The sequence below is a fragment of the Vanellus vanellus genome (assembly GCF_965231255.1).
Source record: "Vanellus vanellus genome assembly, chromosome: 2".
NCBI lineage: Eukaryota > Metazoa > Chordata > Aves > Charadriiformes > Charadriidae > Vanellus > Vanellus vanellus.
Genome location: NC_138906.1, coordinates 63090621 through 63106262, shown reverse-complemented (window position 1 = coordinate 63106262; position 15642 = coordinate 63090621). Strand labels below are relative to the sequence as shown.

Genomic DNA, 15642 nt, shown 5'->3' with positions numbered 1-15642 from the left:
AAAAACACTTGCACATGAATTCCTGACACTTTTATTAACTATATGGCAGAGTCCTGTACAGAAGTACTTTGAAGGCCCCCAAAATACTGTGTTAGAGATGAGTAGTGAATTAGTGCACAAGGCTACTGAAGAGAAGAAATCCCATTGACCTCAGAGGAGTATCCAGGATTTCATCCTTTGCTTTCCTCTTTCAATTTTAAGGACCAAGTTCTGCAAGTGGTTTCATCCTGCTTACATCAAGGGGAGAAAAGAGCATTCAGTGCTTTTATGACCAAACATTCAACTGAGTGGAAGTGAATTGCAAAACCGAAATCTGCTTTAGGTTTTTAAAAAGGCAAAACATGATCTACACTACCTTGCTGAGTTGTTGCTGCCGTAGCTTATGTAGAAGTATAGTGTCTACACTATTGAGTGTCTACAGAGAACGAGAAGGGGAATCCAAAGGGGAATCCACAGGATGAGGTTTAAGTGTCCTCCAGCCTGTGACAGCAGTGAAACATTTCAAAACGTTCAATTTGTATGTGAAAGATGTTTGGAAGATTGGATTGGGTTTTTTAGCTTCTTTAATATAAATCACAACTAATCTGCTGAACTTGATGGGCAGACCATTGTATTCTCAAAATTAAAATCTATCTTTTTAACTTCTTGCCTTTTAACTTCATGAGATTTACCCAGCTCCACTTGTGGTAACAAGACCAGAATCTGGCTTTGAACATACAGAGAGTGTGTCAGATTTCCTTACGCTTTTTGTTCCACACAATATTAGCCCTCCATTTATTGTAATTTTATGTAAGAACTTAACTTTGCCTTTAAAACTTACAAGTAGTTGATTGTAAACTATTGCTTACTTCCCCATGAAATATGTGCATGATAATACCCAGCTGGGGCAGCTTCTCCAGTTTGTCCCTAGTTTGCTTTTGCTGGAGGTGTGTGTATGCTCAAGGGAGAGGTTACTGCTCTGGAGGCCTCTTTTGTCCTTCTGCTTTGCAATCTGCGTAGGATAACTCCAGATTTCCTCCTCAGGAACTGCACCATTGATGTTAAGATCATACGCGCAAATAACGTCATCTTTGATGCTCTAGCTTTCAAATCCAGAAATCCCACCATTAAAGGGCACGGAGTTGGTTGGAGGTAGATGGACGTCTCTACACTGCCTTTGCTTTACAACATTTTAAGTTTACTGTTTTCTTATTATCATTTACCAAACTGAACTAGGAGCTCTGGCAAGCAGCGCCTGTTCTTTGGCTCTTTGTTTCTGTGGCGCCCTGGCTCTTGCGTGCTGTCTGTAGGTACTGCAACGCACAACCTTTAAAGACTTCCAAGAGATGTGCCTATAATTCAAGTTCCCGGGCCTGAGGTTTTCCATAACTCTGCGTCTTGTGTGGAAATAACATGTGTGCATAAAGCTTCTGCTCAGATTTTGCCTGTTGGTGAAGCAAGTAGCATACGCTACAGTAGGTACCAGCCGACAGAAAATCTCTTCCAGGATCTCTTTGGTTTGCCACCCGAAGTTATTTCTTTCCAGTTAAAGAACTCCCTTCCCCTCTCCGGCACTCATTGTTGGAGATTGCTATAATCTTTTTTAAAGAAGAATGTGGTAAAATATTGTAATATTTTTATTCCACCTGTAAAACACTGAGCACCAGAGTTAACCTGTTTTGTGATTCATTTGACTGCAACGGGTTCCACTGGGGATACGTTTAGCACCTATGAACCCTAATTTTTCCTCTTCCTCAAACAGTTACTCAACCGTTGCAAGTCTCTCGGGTATTATTAATTTTCCAGCAAGCTTGGGAGTCTGTCTTTAAGGCTTCCTTAACTGATCTCCTTTCATGTTCAGTCATTTCCTCAGCTCTCGACCTTACAGCTAAAACCCCCTGCCATTGTGCCTTCTCAGGTGGGGATTTCGTGATTTACTAAGATGTCCGTTAGCCAACGATTTATTTTTCTTCAGCCTACGTTAAGTAAGTCTGATGTCCTTTACCGTTCCGTTTAACTTGAGGAGGCAACTGATACTCTTGCGGCCTCCTGAAATGGCACTGTGATCCCTTTTTCATTTTCTTCAAGTGTCTGTGGATTTTTTCTGGCTTTCTTAATTTCCACTACATATGGTCCCAAGCCAGTTCAATCTTAATAAGTACAAGTAGTTCTCAAACCTTTGTTCTTTTCTAATGAGAAATAGCTCCTCTTCCAGTTCTTCAGTATTTATTGTGGCTTTTTTCAGCATTCTCAGGTTCTTTTAACTGATTTTTCTTTTGCTGCTGCTATTGTTAAATGCCAACATTTACATGTGACTGCAATAAATTAGTGTCTTTTCTTCCACTTCTCTGATCCTGCCAGCTCTTCTTGGGAGGCTGCGGGAATATGGTTCTTGCCTCCCTCCTGCCACCCCAAATTCTTGCAGTTGTGAGTTGTCTGCCTCAGACGTTAGCAGCTTCTGCCTAACCCAACGGGATATTTAGATTTTGCCTCCATTTCTTGTTTTGACAAGGCTTCCAGTATGACGCTGATGCTCAGGAAAGTGTCATATTCTTGAAGCCACTGTGTTTGTATGACTGACTCAAACGCAGCATCGGTACCATGTGTCTGCTGACACTGGAGGTAAAACTCACATGAACGTCGGCGGTAGTATTGCTTGTTGTTGAGCTGTACAATTATACTTTTTAATAATTGCTCGCATTTCTCATAACAGAGCTGGCTGTTTGGGTAGTTGCTCTTGACTTCTGATCCTGCATCGCTGCCCACAGGCAAGTCTGCAATAATGCTGAGCATGTCGTTCAGTCACCACTTATAGGTGAAGGGAGGGTGACATCCATCTTCTGGCAGACGACTAGCACAAGGGTCTGCACGCAGTGCGAGTCGTGCGCTTGATCTCTTGTTGGATCTCCTGTGTGATGGGGAACTCCTTGAAAAACTGAAGATTAAACTGAGTCACAAATGCCGGCGCACTGAAGTGGATATTTGGTTATGTGAAAAACAAGATGGATGGCTGTCAGGATAACCTTTCTTATGTGAAAAACAAAGCTTGGGCAAGGGAAGAGGTTCACAGGTTGGAATCAGTACATCTGACAGACTGTGCTAAGTATGTAAGCTTTTTCAAATTAATACCCGCTCATACTAATTCATCCTCATATATAGCAATATTCACTAAAAGAGGGAGAGGGGTGGTAGTGATTTTTCTGCTCGAAGTTTAATTCTGTTCCCATAAAACAGCATCACAGGCTCCACGCTTCTGTGTCTCGGCAATTCCAATAGCCAATAAAGTCAGCTACGAAAAACAAATACTTTCAGAATGATCGGTTCTGGCAAATTCAACGGGAATTCAGATGACCTGCTGGGCTTTTTCATTCACTGTAGCGATTCTGCAAGCAGACCTTCATTAGTGCTGTTGATAATGCATGAGCCAAAAGCAAATTCAAATTGCTCCATTTTCCAGAGCTTTACTGCTTTGGAATGCTAAAATATAAACCAAAAAGTTTGTCGGATGCTGTTCTCAATTCACCTGGAAAGCCCAGCCAACCGTTTTTTCTTACTTGCCAGAATAAGTTTGAGGTAGAATTAAAGGCGGGTCTCCTCAAGACAAGCTATTCCTCTTAAAATCCTATAGTGTGTCCTGCTTTACAAAGCTTTTTCTCATTGCACTCTTGCAATTAATGTCCACCACGTGTCTCCACATCCTTTACAGTGAATTATTGGTCTATATTGATAATGAAGGCAGACTTAGAAAATATTTCGATTTCTAGAGAGTCTTCATGAAAAATGGCTTAAATAGCATGCAAATTTTACAGCTCTGAAAACGGACTTTTGATTAGACAAAGATTTGCTGCATTATAAAAGTACAAGTGTTTATTATGGCTGGTACTGAGAATAAACAGTTGCCTGCATATGCCAGCTACTATGGAAATATGTTTTTAAGTTCTAATGTGAGCTGTAAACCAAAGCTACTTCAGTTAAAAAAATTCAATACTTAAACTGTGGGGAGAAGCAGTCAGTGCCAGAGAAAACATTCCCATTTAATAATGTTTGAACATAGAGCTGTGATGCAGTTTGTAGCAAGGCAGTGAGAAAAACCCACAACTAATCCTTCATTGCAGCTGTCTGAACTTTTGGTTGTCTGCCATACTTTAAACAGCGACTTCTTTTTTCTGGTGACTCAAGACTTGAATGACCTAGTGTGGAGAGTTTAAGCTATATACAAAAAAGATGTTAAGTAAGAAATAGCCAAAGTAAGCCGGGTTGCACGCCCCAGCAAGTCAGGGGTTTGTATCTTAAGTCCTCTTCAGTGCCTAGGAAAAAATATTAAAATAAATGGATACCTTTTTATTTATTTATTTTTGGCAAGGAAATATTCGGTGGTTTAGACACCCATCTCTCCTCCCCTCTTCTCTCTCCTTAGAGTACCGATGCTATATGGAAACTGAATTCTGGAGAGAGTTCGGAATTGTTTAAGTTTATAAATGCTAACCTTTTCTGTAGAAAGACTTTCTAAGTTTTCTTTGATTATTTTTAACTTTTTTCTTCCCTTTGATGTCCCTTTCGGGTAGGCCTTTTAAGCAGTTTGAAGTAACAAATGCACTTTTTCCCTGATTAATTCTTTTGCAAAGTAATAGAACTTCCTTTCTCTGAAATGGAAACATGGGGGTCAGAGGTGTAACTTCATGTGACTACTAACTTTAAAGAAGAAATAGGGACTTCCTGCCTCTGCGCCATTCTCACTATCACTTATCTGAAAAGGGATAAGTATTATCCTGAGTTGGTGGTAACCCTGTAGTTTGACAAGTCTTACAACTATTTAATCATTTCTTGTTGTGACTAATTTTTAAAATGGTCATTCATAGCTACGTATTCTGACCTTTCACAGCTACGTATCATGTTGTATCTTTGCATTACGAATTATTGGATAAGAAAAACCTGTAAATTATTTTCACTGAAGAAAAAAAAATCAATCTATCTATGCACTCCACAACACAATAGTTTTTGAGGTACAGTATGCAATAAGGCGGCACAGCACAATAAACCATATATTGTCATCTAGCTGGCAAATGGAAGGACAAGCACAGAAATTGAGGGCATTTCAGCCTGAGAACTTACTGAATACTTAAGACCCATTATCCCAGTGTTTCTGTACAAAAACCCCCTTTTGGTTGCAAGGGCTTGAACCCCCAAACACTGCCACTGGCGTTGATGTTAACATCCCACAGTGTCATTTCTCAGCTTGCCCGACAGCAAATTTATACAGGGCTCTGCCCAGACGCGGCAGCACACATTCTGTATGAAATGGGCTCCCAGTTAATAGGTGGTTGTTAATAACGGAAAGCACTTTTCAGCTATGTTTTTTAATATCAAGGTGTCTTCTACAAGAATTACCCAAGTGGCAGACCTATCTGTTCTCCATAAACATCGGGGGAAACTGGATGATTTGCACAAGAACACACACAGGCGCTTCCTTTCCCTTTTTTTTGCAACTTGATTTTTATTTAAATACCTCCAAAGAATTATGTTAATGTACATTTTCTTCTGATTCACGAATAACAAGTATTTCTAAGTCTCAAATAAGATTCCTGTACAGTTTGTGTTTGTAATTATATTTTGAGTTTCATTTTCACATGTTCAGTTCCTGAGCCAAATAGTATTGACTTTTCATTTTGAATGATGCTACAGAGAACTGTAACATGTACTTGTGCCTTTCAGTTAAACAATATTTTTAATGGATGTTCCTGTGTTTATTTTTCAGCATAGTTCCATGAGATTACAGATGGTATGTTTTAGTTAACAGTCTCCATAAAGTTGCTTAGTGCGAAATCCATTGTGTTTTTTTTTAAAACGTTACTGAATAAAAAGTAGTTTACAACAACAGAAATTCTAGGTTATTTCATAGTCTAGAATGCATTAAAAGCATAAAGTCATGCATATGTCAGAGAACACAATATTTACAAATCTTTACAGTTTCTGTCCTTCTTTATTTACTGTGGCTCTTGCCACTATTGACTCTTACCACTCTGAGGTCAAATTCTTCAAGATAACATATAGCCATTGGCTAAAAATGCTTTGCTTTCCTTACCAGCACTGAGGTCGATGGCTCTATGTATGACGGACCCAATTCTGCACTCCATGTCATGAAGTCTACCTTCCGTGGAGTTAGAGATGGTTACCACCGTGACAGAATGTGAAACCTGGGTGAACTCTACCCTGCCACCTTTTCTTACCCCAATATTTTGATGTGTTGAACTACTCGCGTATTTTGGCTAAGGCTGTACGATAGAGTGGCAGATGAATTTATTTCTGACCTGCAGATTATTCACAGTTGCCAGTCTTTCTCCTCTTCATTCAGAACGGTAAGGAAGAGTGTTTCACAACACACCAGAACTGTGTTAAGGGTTTCTAGAAAACATTCTCCCCTCTCTCCCTATTAATTTTCAAAACCGTTTGAAATGGAACATGCTGTTGGAAAAGCCTCTGTGTTTTTACACTAACATCCAGTCGAGAAGCCGAGTGTTTGAATTTTATCGACTGGACGCAATTTCTCTCTTTCCCGGGTTTGCTTTATCTTTAGAACCACAATAAGCAGCATTCAAAATGCATCCCCGTCTTCCATACCCAGTGTCCACCCCAGACACTCTCCAGCTGATGAAAGAGCAGAATGGTGAAAATCACTCCTTCTACAGAGTTCATATGGCAGAAGTATTATACATGGCTTCAGTTGCCAGAGGTACTACTGGCTGTGAATTAAAATTCAGTATCTTGGTCAGTCAGTATCACCTTCAGAAAAGCAACCAACTTCAGATAGGGTTCCCCTGGAAAGTGCTTCATCACTGTCTGGCTCCGTAATAAGAGGCTATTCGTCATAACACCTGGAATCAAAGGTGCTCTGACTCCTTTCCTGCAGATACTCAAGGAAGAACGGCACTTACAGTATTCTCTGAATTCCAGGGAGACGTTGAAATTTCTATAAAAAGATTAGTATAAGAATGGCACTTCTTCACTAAGGCTAAAAGAACACCTTCCAGAAAAATACCGTAATGATCCAACATTTGTGGTTGTTAAATTCACAACGCTGAAGAAAAGTACCTTAGTAATCATTGCAATACTATCCATTAAAGTATGGTAGCAAATAGTTTTTCTTTTTAAGACATGTCAGGTAATAATTTGTTACGGTGGTTTACCCCGACCAGCTTGGGCAGGTTCTAAAAAAGGAACAAACACCAAATGCGTGGTTGCTCCAAAAACATCCTTCTCCCCTCCTCCCCTCCTTCTTTCCCTCTTCCACTGAGAATAGACCAAGAAGGCCTGACCAGCCCTGCCATTACATTATAACCAGGTAACACAGAAATTAATCAATTAATTTATTATTAATAGGAGCAAAATGTAAAAGCGGAACAAATTGTAGATGTACTACCAAGCACGCTGTGTCCTGCTGATGTCTCCGAAAGACCCTTGTGATAAAAACGTACAGATTCTTTAGCTCTGAAATGTCGAACATGCTAAACTGATTTCAAAAGGATGAAACCTTTTCTGTCTTCTATGTTCTTTTAGCATTCTTTTTTAATTCTGCTTTCTGCACTGCTGGATTTTAGCATCCATGAGTCATGTGATCCTTCTAGCATCAATATGTTTTTCTTCTGATTTCTAGCATCTCTGCCAAAAGACCCCTGGTTAGACTTTCTGCATTTCGATGTGCTGGTGGTGGTAGTGGTGGTAGCAATGATGTCTGGGTTGACACCTTCCATTCAGTTTATAGACCGAATTTTTCTGCTGCCGTTTTTTGAAAAACCACACAGCCAGGACAGCTGCAACCAGTAACAAGCAGAGAAGAATCACAATTACTGCTATGATAGCAGCTTTACCGGACTTAGGACAATCCTCTCCCTCACATGGCTCGGAAGTGGGGACGGGCTTTTCTCCAAGGCCCTGGGTGAGATTTTCCTGCTCAGCTAATTCCTGGGATGACGTGTCAGTAACGATACCTGGAGCTGGTGCAGTGGTTGCTACTTGTGCTGGGTAGGCGGTTGTTTCTTTTGGTTCTGCATACACAGTGTGATCAGAGGGGCTGACCATCACAGAAGTTTCTGACATGGATGTTTTTAAGCTGGTTATGTCAAACAGTATCGTTGTACCGGGCTCCTGAGTCACAGTTTCCAGAGATGCGGCGTCATCATAACCTCTGCTCACACTCAAGTTCTCCAGACCACTCACTGATGTAAGTGGTACTGGTGTCTCTTTGGCCCCTTCATCATCTATTGTTGTTGTTGCTGCCACAATCTGTGTTAAACTTTCCTCTGGAGCTGGGCTACCATTGCCTGATTTTCTTACTTCAATGTGATTCGGTTGTTCAGTTGTGAGGATGACATCATCTTCTGTTCCCATCGAACCATCAACTTTATCCCCTTCCTCTTCATCATCCTCTACCACTTCTTGTGTTACTGGATAGCCATCTAACCACGACTCATCAGTAATGGCAACTGCATCTATCTCTGCCTTTGTATCATTAGTTGTGAGAATGGGTCCAATGGGAAAATCCTCACTGTCATAAAACATTTTGGCACTGGGTTCGTCATAGGCTGTCTTCACTCCAATGTGGTTATCACCTTCAGAAAACTGTGCTTTAGTGGAATCATCTGTCTCTTTCTCTGACTCAGACTCACTGAAAGCCTCCGATGGAAACCAAAACAAGTTTTTTTGGCTTAGGAGTGACACAGGGGACTCAGTTGGTGCCCTGCCTCCCTTTTCAGAAGTGTCTGTGTCCTGAGTAACACCTTTGGTACTTCCAGTTCTTCCTTCTTCTGAACTTTTACTGAAGGAAAGCTGTTCTTGCTCCTGTTCGATTTCCTCTTTGCCATTGACGTGTTCATTTTCAACAATAGGTATCGATCTGTCATCAGGAAAGTTATCTTCATAGTCAATGTGGGCCTCAGTTTCATCTAGAAACATTTAAAAAAAAAAACACAAAAGCCAACATTTAATTTCTCCAGAAAATTACTGGGCTCATTTGTTACAAGACACCGAGAGGCAAGGTGCAATGAGGAGTGACTTTTAGACAGTATTTTTCATTCAATGTCATTGTTTATTTGAAAAGGGGATGGTCCACCATAAGCTGATAGTCAATATCAAGTTTTAAAAAAAAGTCAGGATAGGTGTCAATGCTAACTACTAATATCTTATCTTTCCAGATTTAAAAACCTATATAAATAATTTGCTGTCTGCAGTTAGAGGACTTCCTTCAATTGCTTATTGTTTTCTCAAACCTTCTCTCTCCCTAACATGACCCTTTTCGCAGGACTTGAGGAAAAATTTTCATCGTATTCAAGCAAGAAATGGGTGTGGAGAGGAATGTATAGCAAAACGTAATCAATTACTATTTGGTCTTTAAAAAAACCAAACAAACAAACCTAGAAGTTTTACAGCACCTTAATCTCTTTTGAGCTGGCTGATTTTAAAGGATTATATTCAGTAGCTTATGTTCAATTTTTTTGTCATTATGCTACTTTTCTTCAAGGACCTTGGTGTTCTAGTGATACGACACCTGGGGCCAGCTGAGCTGAATGGTATTTCTCATTCCATGAGAGCTCTTCAGAGCTGCCCAAGGAAGATCCCTCACTAAAGCTGACACTGAGTTCTGCTTATCTTTATCTGAAGAAAGCAAGAGGTACTCATGACTGCAAGGACAGAAAACTCCACCTCCAACACTTAAAGCCTAACACCTAGATATCAAGATAATATCATCTGTAACCAGCTCTCAGACTTCCAATTTTAAGAAATGAAATGTTACCAAAAAGAAAAGAGGGGGAAAAAGAAACAAAACAAAACAAAACAAACCAGCAAAAAAATAACGGACTGCAACAGAGGGGTGGATTCATCAAACTTTGAGTCCGATTTAGAAATACTCCCCATGCCTCAACAGACCTACCACTCATAGCAAAATAGACTTGACTCAAAGCCTGAAACGAAATGTTTGAATTTGAATGAAATAATGCATTGTAATTTATATTTCTTCCACTCTTCTAAAACCTTAGCTCAATGAAAAATTTTCCAAACTAGACAGGGTGGTTGATTTTCAGCTCACACAAGTTTTACTCCATAGAAAGTTGATGTAATTGCTGAGATTTATGCTAGCATTAAAAGTCCTAGAAAATAGTGCCTTGGGATATGGAAAATAAAACAAACTGAATCATGGTGAGAATTTTTCTTTTTAAGAGAGTGTTTAGTCTTTCATGAAGAGAGTGAAGCAATAGACCTGGCATGACATGGGAAACAAGAAATTAATAGAAGATGTATTACAAATCAACGCATGCATAAAACCTTATCTTTTTTTGCCTTTTTACACTCAACCAGCTTTGAATCACATTTTCATCTGGGTCCCACCTCAATTTCCGAATGAGTCACTTTCTCCTTGGAGACTGCTTCCCAGACTTCTGGCAGAGCCATATTTGGTCTACTCTTATGAAAGATTAGAAATATTGTCAAACCAGTCTGACCAAAAACACTTAGTGGTGATACAGCTCACACCAGCTTACTTTTTGCCAGAACAGCTTAAGCCAGGTGCCAGAACAGAATGAGTATTAGCAAAGGGTATTTTTCTTGGAATAGGGTCCGGGTCTACCATAAACCAAAGCAGTTACGCTGAGGAAACCAAAATGTGCGACATAGCCTGCGGAGAGTTAATACCTCTGTGAAAGCTATCATGCTGGTGAACTGGATGTTCTCAGCAGGTCCTCTCATCCCACAGCAAGAGTGTAGGGTGAAACCTGCGCACGATACAACAGCGCCAACAACAGACCTCTCTCCCTCCTGGTCCCGGTGTCCTCATCTGCTTGTGTAATCCTCTAGATCCTCTCCATCCCCTCCAAAGCAGGAAGAAACTTCCATCTGATGCAAAGACAACTTAACAGACAGGGGAACCCAGCTCTCAGAGTGGAAAGCTTCCTGCTAGGACTCTCACTTTTCTAATTCATCCCAAAATCTTTCCCAACAGTATTTCAGACTTTCATTAATGACTGGAGGGTACCTCTGAATACCAAAGCATTTTAGCAACATATTTGTGAAGCTCTGTGTGGCATTGGTCATCGCTACATAGCACTTACAATAGCTACCAAATGCTAGTCCCACTTTGTCCCTTGTCTCGCTTTCACTTAAGGATTTTTCTGCCTGGCACTCTGTTTGCATGGAAATGGTGCCTCAAGCCATTTTGTCCTCTTACCATACAGTCTCCTGCTAAAAGTTGGTATCTGGCATGCCTGCTTCCCTTAAGTCCAGCGTCTCTCATGACAGCCTACAGGTGTCTATTGGATATATGTGAATTGGAACATCACAGTGTGAGAACCCACCATTTACCAGCTGTGATGGTCATTGTTTTCTTTTTTAAGATGAATCATCACCCCAGTCTGTCTTCATCCGTATGTCTCCTGTACCTCTATTTTTGCCACTCATTTATTTTTCAGACTACAGTAATCCAGCTGAGGATGAAACGTTGATTTTTACATTATGGTGTTGCAGTGCATGCACACACACCCATGAACAAAAATTACAGTCATTTGCTTGTGTTGTCTGCTCCAGACCTATTCTTTGGTTAGCAATATGAATGGGCAGCTAGTATTCAGCCTATTGATCAATATGGATTATTAGAGTCAGAATCCTAGAATGGTTTAGGTTGGGAAGGACCTTGAAGATCATCGAGTTCCAACCCCCCTGCCATAGGCAGGGACACCTCCCACTAGACCAGGTTGACCAAGGCCACGTCCAGCCTGGCCTTGAACACCTCCAGGGATGAGGCCTCAACAACCTCTCTGGGCAACCTGTTCCAGTGCCTTACCACCCTCAAAGTGAAAAATTTCTGCCTAATGTTTAATCTAAACTTGCCCTCTTCCAGTTTCAAGCCACTCCCCCTCGTCCTATCACTACATGCCCTAGTAAAAAGTCCTTCCCCAGCTCTCCTGTAGGTCCCCTTTAGGTACTGGAAGGCCACAATAAGATCTCCCCGGAGCCTTCTCTTCTCCAGGCTGAACAGCCCCGAGTCTTTCAGCCTCTCCTCATAGGAGAGGTACTCTAGCCCTCGGATCATCCTCATGGCTCTCCTCTGGACATGCTCCAGCAGGTCCATGTCCTTCTTATGTTGGGACTCCAGAGATGGATGCAGTACTCCAAGTGGGGTCTCACGAGAGTGGAGTAGAGGGGCAGAATCACCTCCTTTGACCTGCTGGCCACACATCATTGGTGAATACTTAACAACTGTAGCAATATGCTTTCTATAGAATTTGAAGCTCTTCCCCTTTAGTGCCTCTCCTGCTGCGTACTTTCAGCCCTTGAGAAGAAAGTCCTATGGAGGCATATCAGGAAAGAGCGTGTGCTCCTAGGAAAATAAGAGTCCTCAGTCTATCAGAACATATTAAGAGTTTATTGAACCATCAATCAAGCCTCCATCAAACCTGCTGTCTTTGGGCCTGATCCTGCATGTGTAGAAATGAATCGGTGCTTTCTTAATGCTCAGCTGAGGAAAGAAAAAGCCCATTGTAGTCTAAAGGGAGCCTGAGATTGGAGCTCATTATGCTCTTGCTCGTCACCACATAAGGGAGTCTTGTTCCTTCTGACAATCAGATTGTGGCCCAAGTTGTAAAGCTGCTATAACGTATTTTCATATGCAATCTCCCGTATTTGTATAGTTTATGGGAAAGACTATCAACATAACTAACGTTAGCTTCTGGGATGCCAGAATGAAAGCAACTATTGAGCTCTCTGACCATCAAAGGAAATACAGACCCCCTTACTCTGAAGCTTTGATTTATATGATCCTGAATTGACTTACGCAGTAATAATACTCTATTCTTTCTTCTGGGCCTCAGACCTTGAAATGGGGCTTGGACTTGGTATTTAGTGAGTTTGTGTTACCATGACAATTTTTTAAGTCAGCCATGAGCTTGATTTTCCAGGAACAGATTGCACCACTTTTGCCCTTCTTTTTGCTCACCTCCTCAGCACTTTCTTGAGCTTTCCAGCTCTCTGAATTTTAGTCTCCGTACTGAAGAGCAACAATCAAAGTAGATTTAGCTCCACCTCTTATCCAAATAGTTGTAAGCTTTATTTATACTTATTTATAAAACAGCTCTCAACTGATTTAAAAGTGGGTGCATCTTTCTTCCTATCCAGGCAGGTCTGGTTTTAAGAATAGCCAGCACTGAAATTAATTAGTCCAAGACCAAAAACTTCCTATATTTGGTCATCGTTACATCTTCCCCTACCCTGCTGTGGCAGACTAAAGGATCAGTGAGTTTTGATTCACTGTCTGAGGGATTACTGAGCCTGAAATGAACATTTTACAGCAACAGATGCTGAAATGGCATACTACCAAAGATGTGAAGCTCAATTAAAAGGTAAAATCCTTTTAATTTAGCCTTGTCCTTTCTGGGAAGCATCCAGTCCTAACCAGCTTTCATCTCCTTCAACTTTTGATCCTAATGTGAAAAAAGTGACCAAACACAGAGACAGGCAAAAACAAAGAGCCTGGTTTTCCACACTCTCGGATCAGTTTAATTTTTCTTCTAGATAGCATATTGGCATCCGAGCTCTATTTTGAGTGTTGCTATTTTGGACAACCATAAAGTGCACTGCATATTTTGTGGATGTATTTTTGGAGTACAGGAAATTGAAACTTGATTCTATGTAGACCATCACCATAAACATTTCTACTGCTAAAAACATCTTTATTCTAAGAAACTAAAAGTAGTTACAGCAAACATTAACAGGCCAGCATCTGCCTTTAAGGATGGGAAGGAAAAGAGCATGTAGACAGATTTGCCTAAGATCAGTCAGATTTGTGAACTACAGCATCTCAAAGAATTATCCATTTGACCAGGATCAGGCACACGAACACACTTCTTTCAAATCAACCGGATCACATTAGACAGAATTTGTGTTGCCTTTTGTCTTTTCCAACAGCAACAAGAGGGAGGATGATTTTTATTCTAGCAGAAAGTCTGCTCATATAAATAAATAACCCATCATAATTCTTTAAACTAATTCGATTTGGCAGAATCAGTTCATACCAGATCGATACTTTACATTAATCTAATACAACCGCTCAGTGACAGACCTGAAAAGAGAACCAAAGTTTGTCATAACAATTGTTTTGACTGGTCATGGACATATTTTGTTGCTTATTTTATTTGTCTGTCACAACTGTCCCTTTGCACTATTAAGAAGGAAAAAAAAAAAAAAAGGCTTTCCTAAATGAGATCAAAAGCCATTAAAAAAAAAAGAAAAATAATGAAATTATGCTGGTTAGTTCTGCTTACAGACCACATGTATGTGAACCGACACTATTCCTTAAAACTCAGAAAACAATAAGAGTTGAATCAGGCAAAAAGACTGGGAGCTGTAGGTGAAGCTTTCGGAGGTGGTCAAAGTCAGCCGAATCCTCCTTACACTGAAATCACAAGTATGGCCCCCACTGTGGAAGTTAGACTGGCTCTGAAGGCACTACACAAATACCCAAGTGTTGACACTGGAGAGGTTTCTTAGATGTGCAGAAGATATGACCTCTCCTGCCACAAGCTTATAGTTGAATAAAACCAAAGCAGTCAAGGGAAGAGGATAAATACATGACATTCTTCTTAGCCAGTTTTAGGGCAGAGATGTGACACGATTTCCCAGCCATCTAATCTGTCTTCACTTTGAGGAAGCAAACTCTGAAGGACACAGTTTAATGCAATGCAGCCCTGACCCCCCCCACACTGAAATGCTAGTATCAATCCTCCTGAAAATGGTTCATTTGGGGAAAAAAACAAACGTCATTTAGCAATGGTTGCTTTAGTCACTGTGCCTGCATGACAGCCACAGCGTGGCACGTATACGTCTGCTTTCAGAACTTACTACAAAGTCAATCTTCAGGATACAGTTTGTGCAGTGTGTTCTCTCCACAGTAACAGAAAAAAACAATAAACTTCAAAAAACATGTGTTTTCAGCTAAAACACAGCGTCTTTTCATGATGAGAAATTGCAGAAAACATTAGCTATACAGAGCCACTTTTTTTCTTAAAAAGCATCTTGATTAAAAATTACAGTCCATTACCTGGTGTACGCAATGTACGTTAAAGCCACTTGCAATGAGCTGTTTTCTCAATTTCCAACATACTTTACTGTATCCAGAATCCACTTACGATAACCCTGAAATGATTTTGTTCAGTTATGGCCATAGCCAAGTTTTGTCACATATTTTGGATTATATGTGTATTGATGCATAATATATCTTTGTCATTTAATTTGCGAATTTGCCAACCGTATGGCTGTACACTTACGTCCTGGGTGCCAGAATGGACCGTGCCTCTTCTAACTGGATCAAAACAGAGAGGAAAGATGATCATAAAGCTACTTCAAAGAACATTTGAGTGCTATATTTGGACGCTGCTACGATGATAGTTCTTCAACTCCGTATTTGCCCTGGGTGAGCAACTGGGAATGTAAAGCTGGGCATTATAATGTGGCAGTTACCAAGTAGGACAGTAATACGCAGCTGTGATACCCGCAAATCTCAGAAAGCTTTTTGAAGCTGGATAAACGTGATCATGCGTTCACGGATGACGTGGAGTAAGCAGCAGCGAGTAGTCTAGTGACTTCCCCCTGGTCTCAGAAGCAGTGCAAGATGGAGGAACAGGT

General features: G+C 40.6%; 1 protein-coding gene across 1 annotated transcript in view; it reads right to left on the bottom strand.

The window, feature by feature from the left end:
- Positions 1-7549: 7549 nt before the first annotated feature.
- The window catches only part of SUSD5 (sushi domain containing 5), a gene marked incomplete at its 5' end in the record, with an annotated part of 42706 nt that continues 34613 nt past the window's right edge, over positions 7550-15642 (bottom strand). Inside the window, one exon of the mRNA XM_082479573.1 lies at positions 7550-8918. Coding sequence (XP_082335699.1) covers positions 7654-8918 — 1265 coding nt within the window. The 3' untranslated portion in view covers positions 7550-7653. The remainder of the gene's footprint in view (positions 8919-15642) is intronic.